This window comes from Synchiropus splendidus, chromosome 11 (assembly GCF_027744825.2).
Source record: "Synchiropus splendidus isolate RoL2022-P1 chromosome 11, RoL_Sspl_1.0, whole genome shotgun sequence".
In the NCBI taxonomy this organism is placed as follows: Eukaryota; Metazoa; Chordata; class Actinopteri; order Syngnathiformes; family Callionymidae; genus Synchiropus; species Synchiropus splendidus.
Window position 1 is genome coordinate 4550079 of NC_071344.1, and position 24944 is coordinate 4575022.

Sequence of the window (24944 nt, forward strand, 5' to 3'; positions counted from 1 at the left end):
ATTATTATTATTATTATTATTATTATTATTATTATTATTATTATGGGTCTTGACAAAGACATATACCAACCATCATTTGAAGCTTTGCTTGTTTATTTATTTTAATTTGTTCACAGTCTTGTTTTTATTGATCTCAATTCTACCAAAAGACTTAGTTGTAAAAATGATAGTTCACATATGCAGGAATTACATTTTTTAACAATATATTTTACTAAACCAGTTTAATAGTTTACCTATCATATATTAAGAATGAAATAACAATGTTATAGCAGGTTGATCGTGGATATCGTGCAGATTGAAACGTGAATGCTTAGCTTGTGAAACTTTCAACACGATTTATAAGAGAGTGGTCATGAAACCAGTGTTCATTGTAGCCTCTGGCAGTGCTTGCTTTTCTACTGATGTGCATCTACAGCATCTCTGCTACCCAGTAATTATTTCAGACAACAGTTTAATGTATATCTGGTTTCACAGAAGCTGTGGATTTACCATTCTTTTTATGTCAAGTGTTCTCCAAAATAATAATAATAAAATGTTCATTTTTAAGAAAAACAAACTTTATTTGTGAATTATAAACAGAACACATTACAACTGTATCCATTGAGCTGAAATCAAATAAATGAAATTCACTACATTACTGTCACAGTTGATGAGTGTTCAAAAAGGAGGGATTTCACAACAGATCAGGGCTGGTCCATTTCAGACACCACATTGCCACCACAGTTTACCACCACACCCGGAAAGGAAAGACGGCATGAACGTTCCACTAAACACTAGCATACAGAACATATACAGATTTTTATTTTTATTTTTTTTATGTATTGATTTTTTTTTCTTTTTTTGTATCATTATTCTAACAGTGAATCAGGGTGTCAGTTTACACATTTCGATTACATTATTACAGTGTTAGTAAAATCATCTCAAACCAGACAGAATTTTTTTTTCTTCTTTCCGTCATTGCTTCCTTTAAAAACATAAATCATACTGAACAAAAATAATGCTGAAATGAGATGGTTCACACAAGAGCATTTATATACATGTAAAGAGGTTCCATTTTGATTGAAATACGTAGATGTTTGGCATTGACCGAAGTCTGTCAAATATATCCTGCGTGAGTAATGATGAGAATGGTACAAAAGAATAAAACCATAGCTATCTATCTATTTATATATATATTTCTCTCTATATAGTGTGTGTTTCCTTGTACATGCAGCAGCCACTGGATGAAGTGACATTATACTGAGCCGCAAACTTTGGGGATGTGGCGACAAGTTATACAGGCAAGGCTGGGGAGAACAGAATATCTTTTTGTTTTTCTTTCTTTTTCGTTATTTTTCATCCAAAACCGCACTTAAAAAGGACTGGTGGGATGTGGTAGTGGACGTGAAGCAAAAGTCACAAGCTATAAACATAAGCTGTTTGGACTATCGAGCTTCGACTTGCTCCCAAAGGACAAGGGCCAGCCCACGGCGCCTGTCTCCGAACTTCGCCCCAGTCCTCCATCATGGCCACAACCCACCTGGTCCTCAACAATGGCTACAAGCCATTAAAAAGAACAGCAGACTGGAATAGTCACAATTTAAAAGCACTGAATTGTTTTTGCACACTTATGAGACATCATTTAAAAAAAAAAAAAAGAAGAGGTTTACTGCTCAGGCCTCATCCACATTACTCCATGCTGTTCCCAGCACACCACAATGTTCCGTACAGGCCGTTCCCAGGAGGCGCTCCTGAGTAGAGCAGCATCAGCGGGGGAGTTCGGGAAAGACATCTGGGATCTGAGGGTCTTGGTCTTGGCTTTGCATGCAAAAAAGCCATTAAAGCTGTGACAAAAATATAAAGGTCAAGGTATGCCATTTTCAATTCCTTCAAATCATAAAAAATAATAAAGTCTGATACATTGCTAAATTAGCAGCAGGTTGAATATGCAGGGGGAAATGGTTGCTGAGGGAGGAGGGAAGAGTTTGTGGCAGCAAAGGACTAGCACAAGCAGGTGAGCAGTTGTAAACTCAAGGTTAAGAAGTGGTTGCTACCAAACATTCAAAGCATAAAGCATTAGGCTTCTGCTGCAATATAGGGCAAAGTGAGTTCGCAATCACTCTTGTTATGAGCTGAAATCCTTGGTAAGATTTCATTGGAGCGCACTGACTGAAAGCTTGTTACAAAGCAGTCTAGCTGGACTTCCGCCTCAGGACCGCGAGGCATCTCTGTCGCACTCCTCACTCGACGTCTGGCTGGAGATGAGGCTCTTGGCTGTCCATCTCAGAGCGACCTTGGATCGAATCTGGCTCGCCACATTTGTCACGAACAAAAGCTGACGCCCGGTTTAAAGCACTTTTTCTTTTAGATGTCCTTCTCCTCTTCTTTTTCGGCCTCAAGTGCTTTCAGTGTCCTCGCCGTCGAAGTATGTGTGGATGCATGTTTGTGCAAGCATGCGTGTTACGTGCACACGTGATTTCATTTAGATCGCAGGAAACACTATTACCAGAGGAATCTGTTGCAGTTTTAAGTGAGCCTTAGTTTCAGTGACTTCCTCCTGTGCTATTTACAAAACGTGTCCAGCTTCTTATTCGAGACTCAACCAGTGATGTCTTTCTTGCTTTCCTCGACTGGCACGGACCTTTGATCTTCTCTTATAGAGAATGGTTTATACATTATAATCACAGAGGATGTAAGACAGAGGTGCCAACATTGCCTGGTGGGTTAAAAGGATTTTTTTTTTTTAGAGGGGCATTGAGCTGTCCTTAATTCTGTGTGTGTGTGTGTAGAGGCACATTGGGGCATGGAGGAATATAAATCCTTATTTGTTGCCAAGGCAAAATGAGCAACGTAAATCTGAGTTAGGCTCACAATAAAATATTTAAGGGGGTATATGAAACATAATTCATTCAGTATAATGATTTTACCCTGTAGACCAAAGTTGGTACCTCTGTTTTAAATATGCCCTCTCATTTTTTTGTTGATAATTTCAGTCTCTTTATTCATCTCCGTCATCTTTGCCTTTGTCCTTCTTGTCTTTCTTTCCCTCCTTCTTCTTCTTTTTCTTCTTCTTGGCCTCCTCTTTCTTTCCAAAGGTGATAAAATCGCTCTTGTCATCCTCTCCTTGATTTTGTCTGATTGAAATTATGGCAGGGGATCCGGGGATGATGAAAGCTTCTGGTGGAACGTCGCCAGGCTTCAGGTGTTGAGGGGGGGCCCCAGGGCCCCCTGGGCCATAGCGAAAGTGCCAGCTGTTACTGTCTACACCAGCTCCCATCGGTGGCGACACCTCTCCTCCTTCAGGGTCTGGAAAATAAGGTATATTTGTCATTGTTAAAAAACGAGTCAAAAGATTTGTGGACTAGAGCATGTGAGGTTTTTTTTTTCCCTATTGTTAAACAAGCTAAGATGTTCATCAGAAAATCTCTTTATTTCTACTCTTCCCTTTTTTTGGTGCTGAAAATCATGAAACAGAAGTCATACAACAGAGTTCAGAGCGGCTTTGAACTGACCATCAAGACAAGTGCGTGCTCAATACAAGTCATTGTGCGGTACAAAAGTCTGCAAGAATATTCTTACATCACAATGATTCCTTTTTTCCACTGACCTACTTGCACCATTTTCCGAGTCTTTTTTGAGTTCCTTCCAAAGATCACTTTAGATGAATAGCGCTTTATTCAACCAGAAGGAACCGAGTCTAGAAGGAACATCTCATCACATGGGAACAGTGTAGCGAATGTAATTATCACGCCGTCACAAGTGGCGAGGCAAAATGCACAATTCAAGTTTTATTAAGGCCTCTGAATTGATTCATTTTCTTTGTTCGAGTTTGTTTTCTTGCAAGTACTGTATTTAAACTTTTTTCTTATAACTATATATCTATGCAAAAAAAAGCTTAGATGAAAGAATTGGACACAAAGAAAAGGTATTTTCTTTTGTTAATGGTTGAGATAACAAATGCCAAAAGATGCTGGCATGACTGTATTGAACAGGCCGTTCCACTGAGATGAATCTCACATTTCACCAGCTCTCTGAAGATTAGGGTGTGGCAACTGACAGCCACTGTTTTCACCATCTTTTTTTCATCTGACAAAGCAAAGTGTTCCTGTTTCATAACCTGCCACATCTGACTTTCCTAGCCGAGTCTGTGCAATGGAAACGCATAGACCAAGCTAAAGTGTCCGACACGCTGTGAACACAAATCACAGAGTCGCTAAATGTTGGATGTAAAACAACATTTCTTGTCAGCGTCTGTTGCTGAGCAGATCTCTCTTCCACATTTCCGCCTCTCTGTATTTCTCCTGCTGTTAATGTGCTATGACCTTTCATGTAATGTAGCATGAAAACTCAGCCTGCTCACAAACATCTCTCTCTGGTACTGACATCAGTCCTAATCATGATCATCAGTGTTTATCATAACATTATGACCAGCCGGCCTGTCCATCAATGTTCACCAATGTGGGCATTCAGAAGGGACTGACATGCATCTGTGGTAATTGCCTAATGAAAGTTATTCCCTCGAATTATGCTGCATGTAAACATCATGCATTGAAACTTGAACATGAAAATAAACAGGAAACAATTGTAACAATGAAAAAGCGAAATTTAAAGTGTATCCCCTGTTAGACAGAGGCGATGCAATGATGATTTCTATATGTGCCTCTGCAAACACTGGTGTTTGTCTCGTGCTAAGCATCGTGGTTAATGCTCCTTGCTGCAGCCGGAGCAGATGGTGGAACCAATTTATCCCAGCAAAGGCGAGCTAACCTGTTAAATATAGCTCACGTAGAGACTGTGGGGCGGGATAAATAATGCGGCAGGGATAATTGGATATAAGAAGAAAAGAACATTTAAGTAGGAGAAAGAACATACATTATATACAAATAATGACAATGTATTAAACCATGACGTTGTGTGTATAACCTCATCATCATGCTGTGTTATTGGAATACAGTTTGCCTCATGCATGTTGGAGTGAGCAAAGCCATTTAGCATGTATTGCTTTTATTAAAACACTAAGTTAGTTTTATCCCCTAATCTTTCTTAGTCTGTCTTAGCTTGATTATGCCACATTGAAACCATATGTTTGCACAGCTCCCTGTTTAGCGGCCCCCGTTATCAAGTGCTGTGGATGGTTGCTATGGCAACAAGATTCTCAAGTGAAGCACAGGGCGTCAATAGTCATGGTGACTGCAAATTTACTGCAAGCTCTTCTCTTCTCTTTGGTGCAAACTAACATCAGATCAGAAGCAGATTTGTCCTCCACTTCCTTAACATTTCCTTCAGCATATTTACAGTGCATAAATAATAATTGATTTTCAGCAGTCACATTTCCTCAGTTGAGGTTATTCAGCAATGTCTCACTCAATGTTTCAATGACCTCCTTTTTTCAGATAAAAGGCTGAATCTTTTTTTTTATTTGTTTCACTGTAATCTGGGTGTGGCGAGCTCTCCCATCTGTCACTGCTAAGTCAGCCAAAAAAACACACAGTAGCAGAGCCGGCACAGACAAAAAAGCGCTTCCACCTTTCAGCCAAAATCTACAAAAAAACAATGAAGAGCAGCATCTATAAATAGCTCTGTGTGGCACATTTTTGACAGATCAATGCCATTTCATCTCTGTCACCAGCCGTGCCGATCTCACTTCCTCCCTGTGTGCCGTAAATTGAATTATTGACATCTGATTGTAATTATTTGTGTTTTTTCAATTCAACAGAATCCTCTCACCAAAAGGAAGAGATCCAATCAAGGTTAGCATGTTGTTTTAGAATCCTAGCTTGAATAATCCACCTCAAATCCGTACTGATCTTGTCATGCATGGCCTAGATTGGTGATGTAATGCCGCTGTGTCCGTCTGCATTTCACCCCTGCCTCTACGGTCCCTTTACATCTCTACCTGACAACAAATACTCAATTATTTGTCTCTTATTTGGTTTAAACTGCAAGTGTAATTGCAATAATTACAAGTTAATAACATGTTTTTATTTTTAGTTATTTTAATTATTATATATTGATTGCAATAATAATAATAATAATAATAATAATAATAATAATAATAATAATAATAATAATAATATTGTTGTTGTTTTTATTATTATTATTATTATTATTGGATTCACAATAAAAATATTTCTGAACAACTCTCTTCTTCTTCTTCTGCAGATCTCTCTCGAACATCCTCATCGGCATAATTTGCCATTTGTCTTATTAATTTGTACATGATAGAACAGGACAAAATCTAGTTCTTACCCGCTGCACTGGATACAGTGGGCCAGTTCTGGACAAGGACCCCCTGTGCTCCCTGCATTACCGACGACTCCTCCATGTGCACAGAGCTATACCAAACAAACAAATACATTACTTTCTAAAAAATATTTGACGCTTCAAACAGTTGCCAAAACACCATATACACACCTTTTTGTATATCCTACATTATAAAATGATTTGTCTGTGCCGAAATCTGACGGTTTACTGACAAACTTTATGTACGGTTAGTTCTAAAATTGATTCATGAGAGACAAAATAATTCCACAGCATTGCTGAACACACACAAACACACACGCACACCAACATTTTAGAGGTTGAATGTTATGAATGGAAAAAACTTCAAACAGAGGCCAAGGGAAGAACTGAGTTTGACACGCCTCATTCCAATTCCAGATTACAAAACACAGAGAGCTCACTATTAATGAAAGACTTTGTTAATGAGAAACTAATAGTGCTGGATGGTCTTTGAGACAAATAGGGAGACAGTGTTTTCCCTTCCGTGATTCATTGCTTGTAAATGACAAACAAACCTCACTAACCTATTTGGGGGTTTATTTTTTGTTAGTTTAAAAATGTCATGTTGCTTTAATACATCGTCTTGAAGCATGCGTGTTTGAAAACAACATATAGACTGGAGCACGTACCTCTGCATCACTCCTCCGGCTCTCAGTGAAGCTGAATATCTCCAGTCATTGCTTGGGGCCTTTGGCTGCAAAACAGAGAAAGGGGGGATTAAGTGTTGTATAATAACAGACACCTGGTTGGAAAATGAAATACATGATACAGTGTTATTGTTTAGTGTCATTATTTCAAACACAGGGAAGACAATGACTTTGTGGTCATCCACATTTGGGCTTCATGACCTTGAACAAAGGGCAAATAACACACCAAGACAAGAAAAATAATTCACTGTAAAGGACAAAGAACCTTTAAATTGCATTCCATCCACTAAACCGTAATCTGAGCAGAATGTCTGACCAATTTTTCCACCTATTCAGAGGAGGGTATTGCTTCTGCACTCCATCTGTTGTATCACCTCATTTCAATTCTGTGAAGGTCACACAGAGAAAGGAGGAGGGGGTGCAGCAGGGTTCAGTTTAACCACGACACGGAAGCTTCAAGGCGTGCACAGACCAAAATAGAAAGTCATCCTTGTCAAGTGCTTAAACATCAGATCTATACAGGTCTTTTTTCTTATCAATCCAATCAGCATGATAACCAGTGACAACATCATAAAACTGAAATAAAAACCTGCTTTACAGAGACATTTCAGTCATCAGTTCTCACCACTCATTGAATGCATAATTAAAAAAATGTTTAAAGACAGAAATTGAATCATCTTTCTAGTAGTGACATAACAAAACCAATGACAGTTTCCTTTCATTGTAGGCAAGAACCAATCCTGCTTTATCAACATGAATACACCTGATTTCTTATTGAGTTGAGCTTTCAAAATGATCACAAAACAACCCACATATCCAGGATGATAAGGAGCATGTAAATTCAACACAACAAAAAGATAAACTTTCTATGCAACACTGTTATGCATACAATCAACATGTTTCTTACTTTTACTTTTTTTTTTACCAAGCTTTTACTTCACATCTTGTGAACACTTTTGAGTGTCATGTTGTGAAGATGATCGCATCTTCCTCCTTCTGCAGAACACTGACACTCTCTCGCCCACTGCTGCCATCTCTACTGACAGTTCCCAAATTTCACACTGAGGAGAGATGACAGTGACTCACTCAGAAGTTGCTATTGCTATTTCTGCTCGCTAACAAGGAGGGTGCGGCTGAATTAGGCACCAAGAAAGTAGAGTATCATACGCCTTAATCTTCAAGCATTAGAAATAAAAAAAATAGATTTAATATAAAGACACATTATTTGTGTATTTGCATGACACAGCAATCTTCCCAAAGTCTTCAATCTGTGTGACTTACTTCCCCATTACTACACAAGGCTTGTTACACAATACAGGCCAACAACTGCTGCATATGTATATCTGTTTCACTTGAAAATTTGTATTTGAAGTTAATTCTTGTTTTTCATCTATGTCTGATCCACTCTTATAACAGATGCAATCAAATCTATTATGAAAATATGACAAAATAAATTAAGAATTTGTGTATAAATTGCCTTTGTCTTCACATTGCAAGTATAAATGTATAATACGTTTTTTCTTTTTTTTTCTCAAACAGACTTATTCTACTGCACCAACCATGTTGAATTATTAAATCAGCTACACTCCGTCAACCATTATTTACAGTAAAATAAGATTCAGCAAAATTGGATTCCCTGTGGCTGTAAAAGCGTGGTACGTAGGTTCAGTGTGTGATGATCAGGCCGTGGCCCATTTCACTGGCTTTGCCAATCAGCTAAAGCACCAAGACTTAATCCTCCCTCTGAATGTGCGAGCGAGTGAGAGAGACTGCAAGGGGGGAAAGTGGGGCACACATGCTGCAGTGGTTCCTACAGGTTCTGCAAGGCTGTTTTTTCCAGTAGCTATTATGTTTAACGCTGGCCAGGTGCAGACGTGTAACCTCTCCTTTGATCATCCTTTTAGCCTCTAGAACCATTTTCCCATCATTGTTTAGTGAATATGCACATAATGTAACATAGTTCTTGTATGTCGAGTGTGAGCGACTTTGTAAACAAGGTCAAACACTCAGGTGAATAATGGGCGAGTGCAGCAGCGACACGTGTTTGTTTGGGTTTATCCCCCTGTGCTTATTCCTTTGTAAAATAAAGGGCATGTGAGAACTAAAAATGGCACAAATCCTTCCCTCTGGAAATCTGTAAGGGTAAATCAGTTCCCTGGCTGTGCTGGCTTTAGCATGTGCATAAATAAAATTATTCTTGTGGTTCTGAACAAAGCTATCAGGAAACGCAGGCAGGCTTTGGATGCTTCTCCTCTGCGTCTGCGCTGGCTTTGTGTCCCTGTCGGATGGACTATGCTGGATCCAGAGGTTCCGAGCATGACAAAGCTAATCTAGTGAGTGCAAAAACATCCCAGAGTGTGAGGATTGAGAATATGGTGCAAGTTCTGCAGAGGGATGCTGATAAAAAACTTTCTTTTTATATGTGACCAATCGTAATCCTCTGATGTTCTCGCTCAGCTACAGGGCGTTTACTTAATGTTTCCCTTTTCCCTCTCTCATCCTCAGCTGCTCCATTTTCCCTGCATCTCAAGCTTGTATTGCTGACTATTTCTCTCAAATCCTATTCAATTTTTAGAACCCTTGATTTTTACATCCTGGGTTCATCCTCTACACTGACTTGCAGTTTCAGGTTGTGATGTTGTGCGTCTTTTCTTTGTCTCTCCCTCCTGTCGTCTCTGTTTTTTTCCTGGCTACTGCACATGCTGGGATGGGTGCCGGGGTGGGGGCGGGTACATACTGGCAGCTCCTCGGAAGCAGACGTGTTCATTATTTTATTAAAGCAGTCCCCATGGCAACCACGGATCGCAGCACCAACCTCATTTTCACAAAGGACACACCCTTGCCAGGGACAGAAACAGGAAGTGGAGTGAGTGAGAGTGATTGTGTGTGTGCATGAGCAAGGGCTAGACAGACAAAGGACACGTGAGGTGTCCGAAAAAACGGCACACACACACACACACATCTAATGCATATAATATATAATATATAGTAATGCATCATATTTTTATTTATTTTGTTTTTGTTAACACTGTCATTGAGCACAAGGTTTAATGTGTGAGACGATTAATACTAACATACAATTGATTTTTTTTGTATGTGTATTTGTCTTGTAGAGTATAATTTAAACATTTTTAGCATAATTTTATTATTATTATTATTATTAGTAGTAGTAGTAGTAGTAGTAGTATTGTTATTATTATTATTTCAAATACATTTATTTATTTAGCAGTAACAGCACTCTCAGATCCCTCCATCATTTTCCCTTAAACACACTTTTTGCCTCACCAGGTGACATCTGTTTGGTAATCTTATCTATGAACTCATTTGCTCTATGACTCACCGCTGATACTGCTCCCTAAAATCAATACTGTAATGAATTATGCAGCACTGTGGGGCTCAGGAAGCATTAAGGGAATTGTGTGAGGGTGTGCATCTTGCTTGGTATGTACATGAAATGTCAAATATGTGAAGTATTTTCATTCTGGGAAATAGGCAAACAATGTACTATTGTCAAAACAGTATCACCAAATCAGCTGTGAGTGACTAATATGATGTCAACCCCACCCAGCTGCAGAGGCTGAGAGGAACCAAGCGAAGCTCGATTGGTGCTGGAGCTTCCGCTGCTGCAGCGAGCAGCGGAAAATTACCTGCCCCTCCCCCACCCCCTCTCCCTGACATACACAGAGGGCTGCAGCATAAAGAACACATACTGAAACACTTTAACGCAGAAAGACCGCTCCAGGCTTTGTCTGTGGACGCCACCGTGTTAGCAGCAACAGCACATGGAGCAGATAGATGTGATAATACAGGCAGGTTTATGCATCAGGAAGCCATCTTTAAATCACACTCTGACCCACTTTACAACACCATCACTCTGTGATCATGGGGAAACGCACAGAGCTCTGCCAAAGAATCCAAACCTCCACAAATGGCCGCAGTTTTGACACATACAGCAATGGTTGTCTTTGCTGGGCCACTCCCAAAAATGAGGTCATTCAGTCTGAGTGAGTCATTACACACTGATCTTATTCCCAGACAAGACACCAGTTACACGGCTGCATATTCCATTTAAATTAAAAACAAGATATTATGGTGATTAAAAATGACGCTCTAGCCTGGTGACTGATCGGCTCTCAGTGTTAACAGGAATATATCAGGTCGTGTTTACGAGCCTCTCAGGCTGAGAGAGCACATGTATGCTGAAATGTCTGCTAATTCCCTGTTAGCTCTCTCAGCTGCGCCCCTTTCTTGGGAATTGCTGATGGAAGAGGGGGAGGGGGACAAGGTGGCTACAGGCACGAGGAGCAAGGAATAGAAAGCAGGTTTGTGTTGCACTGAATGGGAGAGAAATGAAAGAAAGAAGCATACAGGAACCTGGTGCTCTGGTGAATTAAAAGGTGTATCAAGATGATACTATGTTACAAAACATTCTAATAAACCCATGACAATCATCACAGCTTATGAATGTAACTACCTTGAACAATAACTGCTTGCCAACAAACAAATAAAATAAATATACGTGGCTTCATGTGAACATGTCTGCAAAGCTGCGAGTCAAATATAATGAAAGAAAATGACAGGTAGCACCTTGTCGTTATACCAGTAAAATCTAGATAAACACTGTCTGTATCAAAAAGTCTCAATGACTGTTTTGGTAATGAGGAATTGCAGGTTTAGGCATGGAAGCCACAAACCAACGCTAACATTTTCAGCACTATGGACAGCTCTTATAGCGCAGCAATTGAAACAACAGAGCCATTTGAGTATGACTGGGGACTAAAAACACCTCACCTTCTCTTTGTTAGGTAAAGTCTGAGTCCTGGTAAAAGTGTCTCCTCCGTTAATACTGATCAATTCAGCATCTACAGGTGGAAACGGGGCGGGGAAAACCACCACGTCACTCTTGAGTGTGTCTGAGCTGAAACACACGTCGTACTGCTGAGTAGATTTGGAGTAAGACCAGCTCCCGTCAGGGTGGGTGGTGATCATGGGGGGGCTGTACCTGCTGAAATCACTGTCTGTCCTGTGACATCTGACCGCTATCAAGGTCACCAGACTCAGCAGGAAGATGGACGACACCGCCACGATGGCGATCAGCAGGTACAAGTTCAAATCAGAGAAGTTCTCCTCCTTCATGGTCACATGTCTGAACTGAGTCTGGATGTCAGCGGAGCTTTCAACCACCACCACATCGATAGACACAGTCGCTGACAGGGAGGGTTCTCCATTATCAGAAACCAGCACCACCAAAGGGTGAGTCTTCAGGTCATTGTCGCTCATTCTCCTCTTGGTCCGGATCTCTCCACTACTGGTTCCAATCCTGAACAGGTTGTTTCCTTTGGGCTCAGACAGGTGATAAGACAGCAGAGCGTTGTATCCAGAGTCTCCGTCTACAGCCCTGATCTTGGCCACAAAGTATCCTGCTTCAGCAGAATACGGAATGTTCTCACTGTTCACTGAACCCAGCTCAGAATAGGGAGCCAGAATCGTAGGGCTGTTGTCGTTCTCATCCAGGATAAAAACGTTCACGGTCACGTTGCTGCTGAGAGGAGGAACACCAGAGTCTGTGGCCTGAACTTTGAACTGGAAGGTTTTCAACTTCTCAAAGTCAAACGACTGCAGACTGACTATGTCGCCTGTGTCTGAATTAACATTGATTATCGATCCAGCTCCATGACCTTTGTCTTTATTTGTTATTGAATATGTTACTTTAGCATTTTCACCTACATCAGGGTCAGTTACAGACAGGTGATGGATAACATCACCAACTTGGCTGTTTTCCTTGACAAAAATGTCAATTTGAGCAGCATCAAACTGAGGAGGGTTGTCATTAACATCAGAAACATGAACTGTGATTACACTCGTCCCTGAAAGAGGTGGCTCTCCTTTATCAGTTGCTATTATTGTTACGTTGTGTATAGCATTCGTTTCTCTATCAAGAGGCCCATCTACTACCAAAGAGTAGTGATTTTTATAAGTATTTTTAATTTTGAATGGACCTGAATCTGCTAGTCTAACTTGAATTGCCCCATTATCATTGACATCTTCGTCCTTTACAGTCAGAAGGCCAACCATGGTGTCAACGGGTGCATCCTCCCTCACCACATCCACTAAAGAAGTGACAGATATTTGTGGTGCATTATCATTTATATCTGTAATCTCCACTAAGACTTTGCAAGAAGATGCTCTTGGATTATGGCCTTTATCTTTCGCCTGCACACGAATTTCAACCGCGTTGTTTATTTCATGATCCAAAACGCCCTTCACTGTTATATCACCTGTTTCTGGGTCGATTTGAAACAAGTCAACATCATTATCACCGTCATGGTTGATAAAGGAATATATTATCTCCCCGTTTGGGCCCTCGTCTAAATCATGCGCATGAACAGAGAGGACGTGTGCGCCTGGTGGCGTGTTTTCTCTCACTGTGGCTTTATAAAGCGTTTTATCAAATACAGGAATGTTATCGTTCACATCCTGCACATTAACGACGATGTTTAAGGAGCCTGAGCGAGGGGGTTTGCCACCATCGACGGCCGTCAGCACGAGTTTGACAACGGGGAGCTTTTCGCGATCCAAAGCTTTTTGTAAAACCATTTCCGCCGACGCTCCATGTTCCCCGGCGTTCTGTACGTCGAGATTGAAAAAATCATTTTGGCTCAGCTTATAGCTTTTAACGGAAAATCCGCCCACGTCAGCATCGAAGGCTTTGGGCAGCGTGAACCTTTCGCCGAGAAAAGCTGATTCTGACACATTCAAGACAATTCCCGGAACCCTAAAAGAGGGTGCGTTATCATTGATGTCCGATATTTTCACCTCAAATCTGAACAGATTGAGAGGAGAGTTCACAATAGCTTCCACCTCGAGCGAGCATTTCCCGCTCCGAGCGCACAACTGCTCCCGGTCGATTCTGTCTTTCACCAGAAGTATGCCGCTTTTGCCATCCACCTCGAAGTACTTCGCGTTAGGTCCAGATATCTGAAAGCCCCGTGATTCCAAATCCTGTGTATCAAGATGTAAATCCTTCGCCAGATTGCCAACATTTGTTCCCGCACTCGATTCCTCCGTGACCGAATACACAATCGGTCCGCTCGCGGTGCTCCGGAGGAGAAACGCAGGAAGAAAATAATAAATCCAATAGATGAGGATTCGTCCGTGCCGAGTCATTGCACTGATATCAGTAGATGAAAGACTACCACATAAATATTACAATCCCCATGCCGAAGAATGTACATCCAGAGGAGTCATGTGTGGCGTCATTCGTGAGTCCAACAACACGTTTGAACAAAGAAGCGCAGCCTCCGACAAGAAGGAGGGGCGATTCGACACACTATCGCTTCAGTTCCTAGCTGAGAGCAACATCTTGTGGCGATAAAAACCGAAGCAAAATTTTCTTCGACGATGTCACTATCCAGGAATTTAATAATGTCAGACAAAAGTTAAACGTACCCCAATCATTCAACCATTAAGACAATTGCTGCGCAGCTCTCAAAAATAAATAAATAAACAAGTAACAACAACAACAACAACAACAACAATAATAATAATAATTATTATTATTATTATTATATAGGTTCCATAATAAATAATATTCAAATGTATGTTTGTAATATTTGCGTAATATTATTTGTATTTTATATTTTGTTTCATTACTATTGTATTTTATTAAAAATACTAATAATAATAATAATAGTGTTGTGCAGCAGATATGATCATTTATAGACGATAAGACTACACATTACGCCGATACGAGGGATTTGACTTGGGACATGCTATCAGCACCTTAGACAGTTCCAAGGAGACCCGACAGGGATGCAACCCAGAGCCGAGAATTGATTCCATCTGATTGACGAGGTTTAGACTAAAATGTCAAACATGTAACATTCTTATGTAAAGCATAAAGCAACTTGAAAACAAGTGAGCAAATGAACTCACCTTCTCTTTGTTTGGCAAAGTCTGAGTCCTAGTAAAAGTGTCTCCTCCGTTAATACTGATCAGTTCTGCATCTACTGGTGGAAACGGGGCGGGGAAAACCACCACGTCACTCTTGAGTGTGTCTGAGCTGAAACACACGTCGTACTGCTGAGTAGATTTGGAGTAAGACCAGCTCCCGTCAGGGTGGGTGGTGATCATGGGGGGGCTGTACCTGCTGAAATCACTGTCTGTCCTGTGACATCTGACCGCTATCAAGGTCACCAGACTCAGCAGGAAGATGGACGACACCGCCACGATGGCGATCAGCAGGTACAAGTTCAAATCAGAGAAGTTCTCCTCCTTCATGGTCACATGTCTGAACTGAGTCTGGATGTCAGCGGAGCTTTCAACCACCACCACATCGATAGACACAGTCGCTGACAGGGAGGGTTCTCCATTATCAGAAACCAGCACCACCAAGGGGTGAGTCTTCAGGTCATTGTCGCTCATTCTCCTCTTGGTCCGGATCTCCCCACTACTGGTTCCGATCCTGAACAGGTTGTTTCCTTTGGGCTCAGACAGGTGATAAGACAGCAGAGCGTTGTATCCAGAGTCTGTGTCTACAGCCCTGATCTTTGCCACAAAGTATCCTGCTTCAGCAGAATATGGAATGTTCTCACTGTTCACTGAACCCAGCTCAGAATAGGGAGCCAGAATCGTAGGGCTGTTGTCGTTCTCATCCAGGATAAAAACGTTCACGGTCACGTTGCTGCTGAGAGGAGGAACACCAGAGTCTGTGGCCTGAACTCTGAACTGGAAGGTTTTTAACTTCTCAAAGTCAAACGACTGCAGACTGACTATGTCTCCTGTGTCTGAGTTGATGCTTAAAACTGACGTTATTGGGTTATTTTTTGAACTACTCTCTAACATTAAATATGTCAATTTAGCATTTTCCTCTGCATCATTATCGACAGCTGTGATTTTGGCTATGGAGGACCCCACCTCACTATTCTCCTTCACATAGACATTTACTAAGGAGTCTAAAAATTTAGGTGGATTATCGTTAACATCAGAAACCTCAACAGAAATCACGCTTGTACTGGTGAGAGGTGGGGCGCCTTCGTCAGAACACAAAATCGTGACGTCATATTTAGAAGTATTCTCTCTGTCTAAACGACCATCCACTGTCAGTGCATAATAATTTTTATAGTTCATTTGGAGTTTAAAAGGAACTGAGTTGAGTATTCTGGCGTTAGTCACGCCGTTTTTTCCTCCATCTTTGTCTGTGATCGTTACTAAAGATATCACTGTCCCTATTTCTGCGTCTTCTCTGACTGGACTCATGAGTGAAGTGATTGTGATTTCTGGGACATTATCGTTCACATCAATCACTTCCACCAGGACTTTGCCGTGGACACTGCGCGACGGTGTTCCTTTGTCTCTTGCCTGCACGCGAATGTCATAGGCTGCATTTTCTTCAAAATCTAACTCCCCTGATAGACTTATTTCTCCGGTATGTGGCTCAATGGTAAACACATTTTCTGGATTAAAACTTCCCTTTGCAATAAACGAATACACTATCTCCCCGTTCAGTCCTTCATCTAAATCTGTGGCTTGAACTGTCAGAATTGGCGAGTAGAGAGGCGCGTTTTCAGCCACCTTAGTTTTATATAAAGTCTGAGTGAATATTGGAACATTATCGTTCGTATCAATCACGTTCACCGTGATTTTAATTGTTCCAGTCCGAGCGGGTTTCCCTCCATCCACAGCAGCGAGCGTGAGGTGAATAACCGACAGTTTTTCTCGGTCTAAGGGTTTCTGCAGGACCAGTTCCACAGATTCACCGTGCTGTTCGTCTTTCAACACGTCCAGGGAGAAATATTCGTTCTGGTTCAGCTTGTAGTTTTTAACCGAGTTGCTGCCGGTGTCTGCGTCATTTGCCGCCGGGAGTAAATACCGTTCCCCGGTGAAAGACGACTCTGATATGTTAAACACCTTCTCACTTTCACGGAAAGTAGGAGCGTTATCGTTAATGTCATCGATCCGGATCTCTATTCGATGCAACTGCATCGGATGGCTGAGAATCGCTTCTATATTGATGGAACATTTTACCGTGTTCGGACAGAGCCCCTCCCGGTCGATCCGGTCAGTGACAAACAGAGCACCTGAATTCAAATCCACGTCAAAATATTGCCGAGAATTCCCCGATACGACTCGTATGCCACGTCTTTGCAGTTCGTTGACATTCACGTGTAAATCCTTGGCGAGATTGGCGACCACGGTCCCTTTGTCCACCTCCTCCGACACAGAGTATGAAAGCTGCGCTCGGCAGCGATCACACAAACAAAGCAAAGCGATGACTTGTATCCAGATCACGACGCCTGGTCCTCTGTGTCCCATTGTTGCCACAAAATCATAAAATCAGATCCAAATCTCTCCGCACATTTGGTGATCATTCGCGGAGATGTGTGCCGTGCATCCACGCCATGTCATTTGACAAAGCGTAGACGCTACGCAGCTCAAGGAGGAGCCAGCAGTGAGCGTTTGCTGGTCTCGAGCGCCACCATCTGTCATTCCTTAGCCTAAAGAATATGAACACGCTCCACATTCACGAGAAGCCAATCAGCATGAATGCCAAAACTCACTATGAAGAATGGACAACGGAAAGGAATATCATTATTTTTCTTAAAATAATAACCTTGGGGAAAAAGGAAAGAAAAACTCAGGGTACAAAACGTTTCTTCACGCATCACCAACAAGACCGTCTTGACAAGTAATGTGAAAACAAATTGCATTAAAATGAAGACAACTTTGCTGCTTGACCAATGTGGTATATTCTCATGATTCTGCTCTAAGACGTGTTTATTTAATAAGATGGAAATTGTTATAGATATATTGAAATAAACCAATTAATTGTTATCATATGTCGTATATTATTACATTATTATATAATTATGATATGTATTTGAGCCTCCAGATCTGGACGTCGGCTTCTGTTTTCAGCACCATGGAAAGCTCCAAGCATGTCACAAGCAGGATCACCATTTTGGACAACAAATGTAAACCACATTCATGTGGAGTAGTTCATAACCACTGGGAAGGAAAACAGCATCAAACTGAAGGATCATTTATAGCACATCATGAATATAACTATAAAGAGCTGACTGATGAGTAGGTTTCCATCTTACCTTCTCTTTGTTAGGTAAAGTCTGAGTCCTGGTAAAAGTGTCTCCTCCGTTAATACTGATCAGTTCTGCATCTACAGGTGGAAACGGGGCGGGGAAAACCACCACGTCACTCTTGAGTGTGTCTGAGCTGAAACACACGTCGTACTGCTGAGTAGATTTGGAGTAAGACCAGCTCCCGTCAGGGTGGGTGGTGATCATGGGGGGGCTGTACCTGCTGAAATCACTGTCTGTCCTGTGACATCTGACCGCTATCAAGGTCACCAGACTCAGCAGGAAGATGGACGACACCGCCACGATGGCGATCAGCAGGTATAAGTTCAAATCAGAGAAGTTCTCCTCCTTCATGGTCACATGTCTGAACTGAGTCTGGATGTCAGCGGAGCTTTCAACCACCACCACATCGATAGACACAGTCGCTGACAGGGAGGGTTCTCCATTATCAGAAACCAGCACCACCAAGGGGTGAGTCTTCAGGTCATTGTCGCTCATTCTCCTCTTGGTCCGGATCTCCCCACTATTGGTTCCGATCCTGAACAGGTTGTTTCCTTTGGGTTCAGACAGGTGATAAGACAGCAGAGCGTTGTATCCAGAGTCTGCGTCTACAGCCCTGATCTTGGCCACAAAGTATCCTGCTTCAGCAGAATACGGAATGTTCTCACTGTTCACTGAACCCAGCTCAGAATAGGGAGCCAGAATCGTAGGGCTGTTGTCGTTCTCATCCAGGATAAAAACGTTCACGGTCACGTTGCTGCTGAGAGGAGGAACACCAGAGTCTGTGGCCTGAACTTTGAACTGGAAGGTTTTTAGCTTCTCAAAGTCAAACGACTGCAGACTGACTATGTCTCCTGTGTCTGAGTTTATACTCAAAACTGAAGGTATTTGGACTGTCTTCTTGTGGTCAAGCAATGAGTAGCTTAATCGTGCATTATCATTTATGTCTGGATCGAGTGCAGTCACAGATCCAATACTTGCTCCAACCGGACAGTTCTCCGGCACATAAAAGTTAACAGCAGGTTCATGAAATCGAGGTGCATTGTCATTAACATCAGAAACATAAACACTGACTCCGACGCTGCTAGACAAAGCTGGGCTTCCTTCATCTGTGGCTACAATCGTGACATTATAAACTGAATTTTCCTCTCTGTCAAGAGGTCCATCCACAACTAATGAATAGTAATTTTTGTAATTCGAAGTTAACTTGAAAGGTACAGACCCTGCTAATTTACACTTCGTCAGCCCGTTCTTGCCCCCGTCTTTATCTGACACTGTCACCAAGGCGACGACACTGCCCATTTCTGCGTCCTCTTTAACCGGGTTCAGTAATGACGTCACGATTATTTCTGGGGCGTTGTCATTCACATCAGCCACTTCTATTAGAAGCTTTGCGTTTGCTCTTCTTGGTGACGCCCCCCTGTCCGTTGCTTGAACGTGAATATCATACGCAGCTTGTGTCTCGTGATCGAGCCGACCCTTCACTGTGATTTCGCCGGTCTCAGCATTAATTTGGAACACTTCTGAAGGATTTAAGTTTGCGCGTTTCACAAATGAGTACGTCAATTTTCCGTTATCGCCCTCATCTGAATCCACAGCAGTTAGTTGGATGATAGCAGAACCCGCTGCAGCGTTTTCATTCACCCTCGCCTTGTACAGTGTTTGCGTGAATGACGGCGTGTTGTCGTTAACATCCAGAACATTAACATTGATCTGTAAAGTACCGGTTTTCGGAGGTTTGCCTCCGTCAGCGGCGGTTAATATTAGACTAATAAAGGCTTGTTTTTCGCGATCTAAAGCTTTTACTAGAACTAAATCAGCAGATATGCCGTTCCCTTCGCCGCTTTGCACATCCAGGGAGAAATATTCGTTCGTTTCGAGTTTATATGTTTTAACAGAATTGCTCCCGGTGTCTGCATCCAGAGCCAGCGGGAGCAAGAACCGCTCCCCGCTCGGTGATATTTCAGAAATGTTAACAAAATGAGACGATTCGCTAAACACAGGAGCATTGTCGTTTATATCATTCACCACCACTTCGATTCTTTGCAGAACCATCGGATCACTCAGAACCGCCTCGACGTTCAGAGTGCATTTTAGCGCATTTGGACAAAGCTCCTCGCGGTCCAAACGCTGATCAACATAAAGTTCCCCGGTTCTGAAATTCGCTTTGAAGTAATTCTTACTGTAAGCGGAAACGATATTTAGATTCCGCCGTTCCAAATCCCGAACATTGACATTTAAATCCTTAGCGAGGTTCCCAACGACAGTTCCTTTGTCCACCTCCTCTGGAACGGAGTAGGAAATCTGCGCCGCTGCGCCGCCGGAGAAAAGCAGAATAATAATCCAACAAAGATCGGAGTCCTTCCATCCGCATCCCATGTCGGCAACAAAACACTCCGAGGTAGAAAAATGTGTTTTATGTACACATCAAAATCAGATCGACCGACTGCTCTGTTTCCACCATCTCCCCTCCATATCACCGAACGCACTGCTAAGAACACAAAGCAGACTGAGTCCAGTGACGCACCTACGTCACAAGCAGGGAATCGAAACGCCAAGCACGACAAGTCAACATGCGGTCAGCCAGCGACCCCACGTGGAGGATAATACAGATGAGTAAAGGCAAAGTACTGAAACATACTGCAAGACTGAAGGAGTGACAACATAGGGGAAATGTAAGACTTTGATTACAATAGAACAACCATGAAAAATATTATTTACTACAAGGAAACTATGATGTGTAGTGTTTATCGTATAAAAAATAACTCATTTGGGAAAAAAAACAAAAACTAACCAAATATTACTTCAGCACCAAATTTTCACAACAAGTTTCCTCATTAGAAAATATATAACTATCCATTTCAGCAGAGCAGCAATACTGTTCAGTATGTATAAGGATTTTCGAAATTAAAAAGATCATGTGAGACACGCGACAGGATGTTTTCCTTTTTTCCATTAAAAAAAAAAAAAAAAAAATCTTACAAGGTTTTCAAGTGGGGAATTCTTTAAAGGCCCGGGACATCATGAATCAAAAAGCAAGGGAGGGAAACAAAAGGGAATTTTGTTTCACTTTCATGTGATAGAGGAGCTTAAATGCTTACCTTCTCTTTGTTAGGTAAAGTCTGAGTCCTGGTAAAAGTGTCTCCTCCATTAATACTGATCAGTTCTGCATCTACTGGTGGAAACGGGGCGGGGAAAACCACCACGTCACTCTTGAGTGTGTCTGAGCTGAAACACACGTCGTACTGCTGAGTAGATTTGGAGTAAGACCAGCTCCCGTCAGGGTGGGTGGTGATCATGGGGGGGCTGTACCTGCTGAAATCACTGTCTGTCCTGTGACATCTGACTGCTATCAAGGTCACCAGACTCAGCAGGAAGATGGACGACACCGCCACGATGGCGATCAGCAGGTACAAGTTCAAATCAGAGAAGTTCTCCTCCTTCATGGTCACATGTCTGAACTGAGTCTGGATGTCAGCGGAGCTTTCAACCACCACCACATCGATAGACACAGTCGCTGACAGGGAGGGTTCTCCATTATCAGAAACCAGCACCACCAAGGGGTGAGTCTTCAGGTCATTGTCGCTCATCCTCCTCTTGGTCCGGATCTCCCCACTACTGGTTCCGATCCTGAACAGGTTGTTTCCTTTGGGCTCAGACAGGTGATAAGACAGCAGAGCGTTGTATCCAGAGTCTGTGTCTACAGCCCTGATCTTTGCTACAAAGTATCCTGCTTCAGCAGAATAAGGAATGTTCTCACTGTTCACTGAACCCAGCTCAGAATAGGGAGCCAGAATCGTAGGGCTGTTGTCGTTCTCATCCAGGATAAAAATGTTCACGGTCACGTTGCTGCTGAGAGGAGGAACACCAGAGTCTGTGGCCTGAACTTTGAACTGGAAGGTTTTTAGCTTCTCAAAGTCAAACGACTGCAGACTGACTATGTCTCCTGTGTCTGAGTTTATGGTCAGAGCTGACAGGATTGGAACATTTCGAGGATGACTGTCTATCAATGAATAAGTCAGTTTTGAATTAAGATCTAAATCTGGATCAGACGCATTAATTTGACATATTTTCGAACCTTGTGGACTATTTTCTTTCACATAAACATTAATAACAGGCTCCATGAATCGAGGTGCGTTATCGTTGACGTCAGACACATGAACAGTAATGATCCTGTTACTGGACAGAGGAGGGCTCCCTTCGTCTGATGCTTCAATAGTGACGTCATAGACAGAAGTCTTTTCTCTGTCCAGAGGTCCATCAACTACTAATGAATAATCATTTTTATAGTTTGATTTGAGCTTAAAAGGAACTGATCCAACTACTTTACAGCTGGTTACACCATTGCTGCCTCCATCTCTGTCACTCACTGTGACCAAAGCAACGATAGTTCCCAGCTCTGCGTCTTCTTTCACTGGAGTCATCAGTGACGTCACGGATATTTCAGGAGCATTATCGTTCTCATCAAGTACCTCTATCAGTAGTTTAGTGTGTGTACTGCGTGGAGGTTGGCCCTGATCCATTGCTTGAACTCTGAGTTCATATGCAGGAGTCTCTTCATAATCTATTGGGCCGCTAAGCGTAATCTCACCCTTTTCTGGGTTCACATCAAATATATTCGACAGTTCATTTTGCCCTCTTTTAAGGAAGGTGTATAATATTTTACTATTCATGCCTTCGTCCAAGTCCGTTGCATTTAGTTTCATTATCACTGAACCTTTCACTGCAGCTTCACTTAAACGCACTTTGTACAGGGATTTGCTGAATATAGGGAAGTTGTCATTTGCATCGATTATGTTCACATATATTTCCAGTGTTCCCGATTTTGCAGGTTTACCCCCATCTATCGCTGTCAGCACAAGTCTGATCACTGGTTGTTTCTCTCGATCTAAAGCCATCTGCAAAACTAACTCAGCAGAGACGCCGTGTTCTCCCCCGTTCTGCACATCTAGAGAGAAATGATCATTTTGGCTTAACGTGTATGTTTTAACAGAGTTACTACCGATATCTTTATCGATTGCGAACGGAATAACATATCTCTCTCCAGGCAAAGATGATTCTGAAATGTTTAGAGAGTAGGAACGTTCGCTGAAGGCAGGCGAGTTGTCGTTAATATCTAGAACGGTGACTTCGATGCGGTGCGCGGTCATCGGGCTGCTCAGCACAGCTTGTATTCTCATCAGGCACTTTACCACATTCGGACAAAGCTCCTCTCTGTCGAGTCTGTCTCTCACGATCAGATTCCCACTTGGTAAATCCACGCCGAAATATTCCTTATTGTAGCTGGAAACGACACGCAGGTCCCTGCTGTGGAGCTCTTGCAGATTTAAGTGTAAATCCTTGGCGACGTTTCCCACCACTGAGCCTTTGTTCACCTCCTCCGAAACAGAGTATGACAACTGTGCCGCCGTCGAGTCATAAATTAAAAGAAGAATGAGATAAATCCATCGGGTTCGACTCTGGTGGTGGACGTTCATGGTTGATGCAAAATAATTTCCGAATCCGACCGATCATTTAATCTAAATAGACGAAGCAGAACAGCGATCTTCAGGAGGCTCCTTTCTTTGTCGATCATGGGCTGAACTGACGGCTGCTGACGGTTACGTACCGACAGGAGGAGCGATGCATATTAAATCTCGACTATGTCACGGTCTCGTGCGACATCTAGCGGTGGTTTTGCAACATCTTACTCGAATTAAAAAAGTAAATCGGTTAGGTACCAACGTTCTAATGATGTCCTATAAAAAAAATGAACATTAATATACATGATATTAGTCTGAAGAGAGAGGAAAAGCTGAAGAAAAGTTCTCTCACAATCTTTGATGAAAATAATGTGGTTAAAGGACATCACCAAACAAGTCCAAGCCTGACAACGTCAAATGGAGACCTTGACTGGACCTAATGCTTGAAGATCATCGTTATAGTTTTTTAATATAAAAGAACGTGTCTGTCCACAACACGTGTTTTTTATTTTTCCAAACAAGACTGTGAAGCAGTTACCCATGCATCCGAATACAACTTCAACAACCAGTCAAATTGTGTTATTCATCGTTACATGTTTGATGTGCACAAGATAAGGCAGCTAGACTAACTCTATATTAGTTTAGTTTTCCAACACCTTGTTAAGCAGAGCTCATTCGATCCAAATTTAAATAAATCAAAAGTATATGTAAAATAGCACACCAATATACCAGTCCAAAAATGTGAATAAAGTGATAACTCTTCATCAAATATTTAAGCCTGTGGACTGTTACTGTAGTAAAATTTGTGACACAATTCCATGCTATAAATGTTGACATCGTTTCAGTAGGACATCGGTAATTAAACATCACACTATTGGACAAATCAAATGTGAGATGAATGTCATAGGAAATATTTTTAGACTGCTGGGTTCATCGAACAAAGAATGTCAAAGTAGCAAATATGTCCACAATACATTGTAGTCTTCTTAACAAATCCACTTCAGATGCAACCACATCCTTCAACAGAGAACTCATTACCTCCAGACTGCAAAGTAATTATTCACTATTAGACTGGGTTTGATTCAGATTGAACACAAAAAAATGTTACAATATTGTTAAACAAAAGAAAGAGATATGAGGGACTTGAAAACCTAGCTATAGAGCACGAGTTCAATTTGAAGACGAAAGAATTTCAAAGCCGCAGCAACTCCGCCGCATGACCATGTACTGGCTCTGGGTATGTACAATCAGCACCACAGACAGCTCCACCAGGACACACTCTCGTGTCATTTATATCTGATAATAGAAAACTAATTTGAATAACAAAAACATTTTAAGCACGAGTGAAACTACTCAGCCAACATAGTAACACAGATGTGAGATGAATATTCATCTACGAATGTCTTTGGAATATTTATCCATATCATGTATTTGAATATAGTGATTGAAGCACTTTAATGCGGAAGTAACCATTTCATCTT

The 24944-nt window shown here is 41.8% G+C and overlaps 1 protein-coding gene across 20 annotated transcripts in view; it reads right to left on the minus strand.

The window, feature by feature from the left end:
• Positions 1–533: 533 nt before the first annotated feature.
• LOC128766862 (protocadherin alpha-3-like) overlaps positions 534–24944 on the minus strand; it is an 87602-nt gene continuing 63191 nt past the window's right edge. For 7 of the 20 annotated variants that reach the window (XM_053878380.1, XM_053878384.1, XM_053878383.1 and 4 more), the window contains exons 2-4: positions 6891–6955; positions 6229–6314; positions 534–3285 (exon numbers count right to left, since the gene is read on the minus strand). In XM_053878380.1, the coding sequence (XP_053734355.1) occupies positions 2978–3285; positions 6229–6314; positions 6891–6955 (459 nt within the window). In that variant the 3' untranslated portion in view covers positions 534–2977. The other 13 variants (XM_053878391.1, XM_053878395.1, XM_053878394.1 and 10 more) reach the window with 8 other exon arrangements.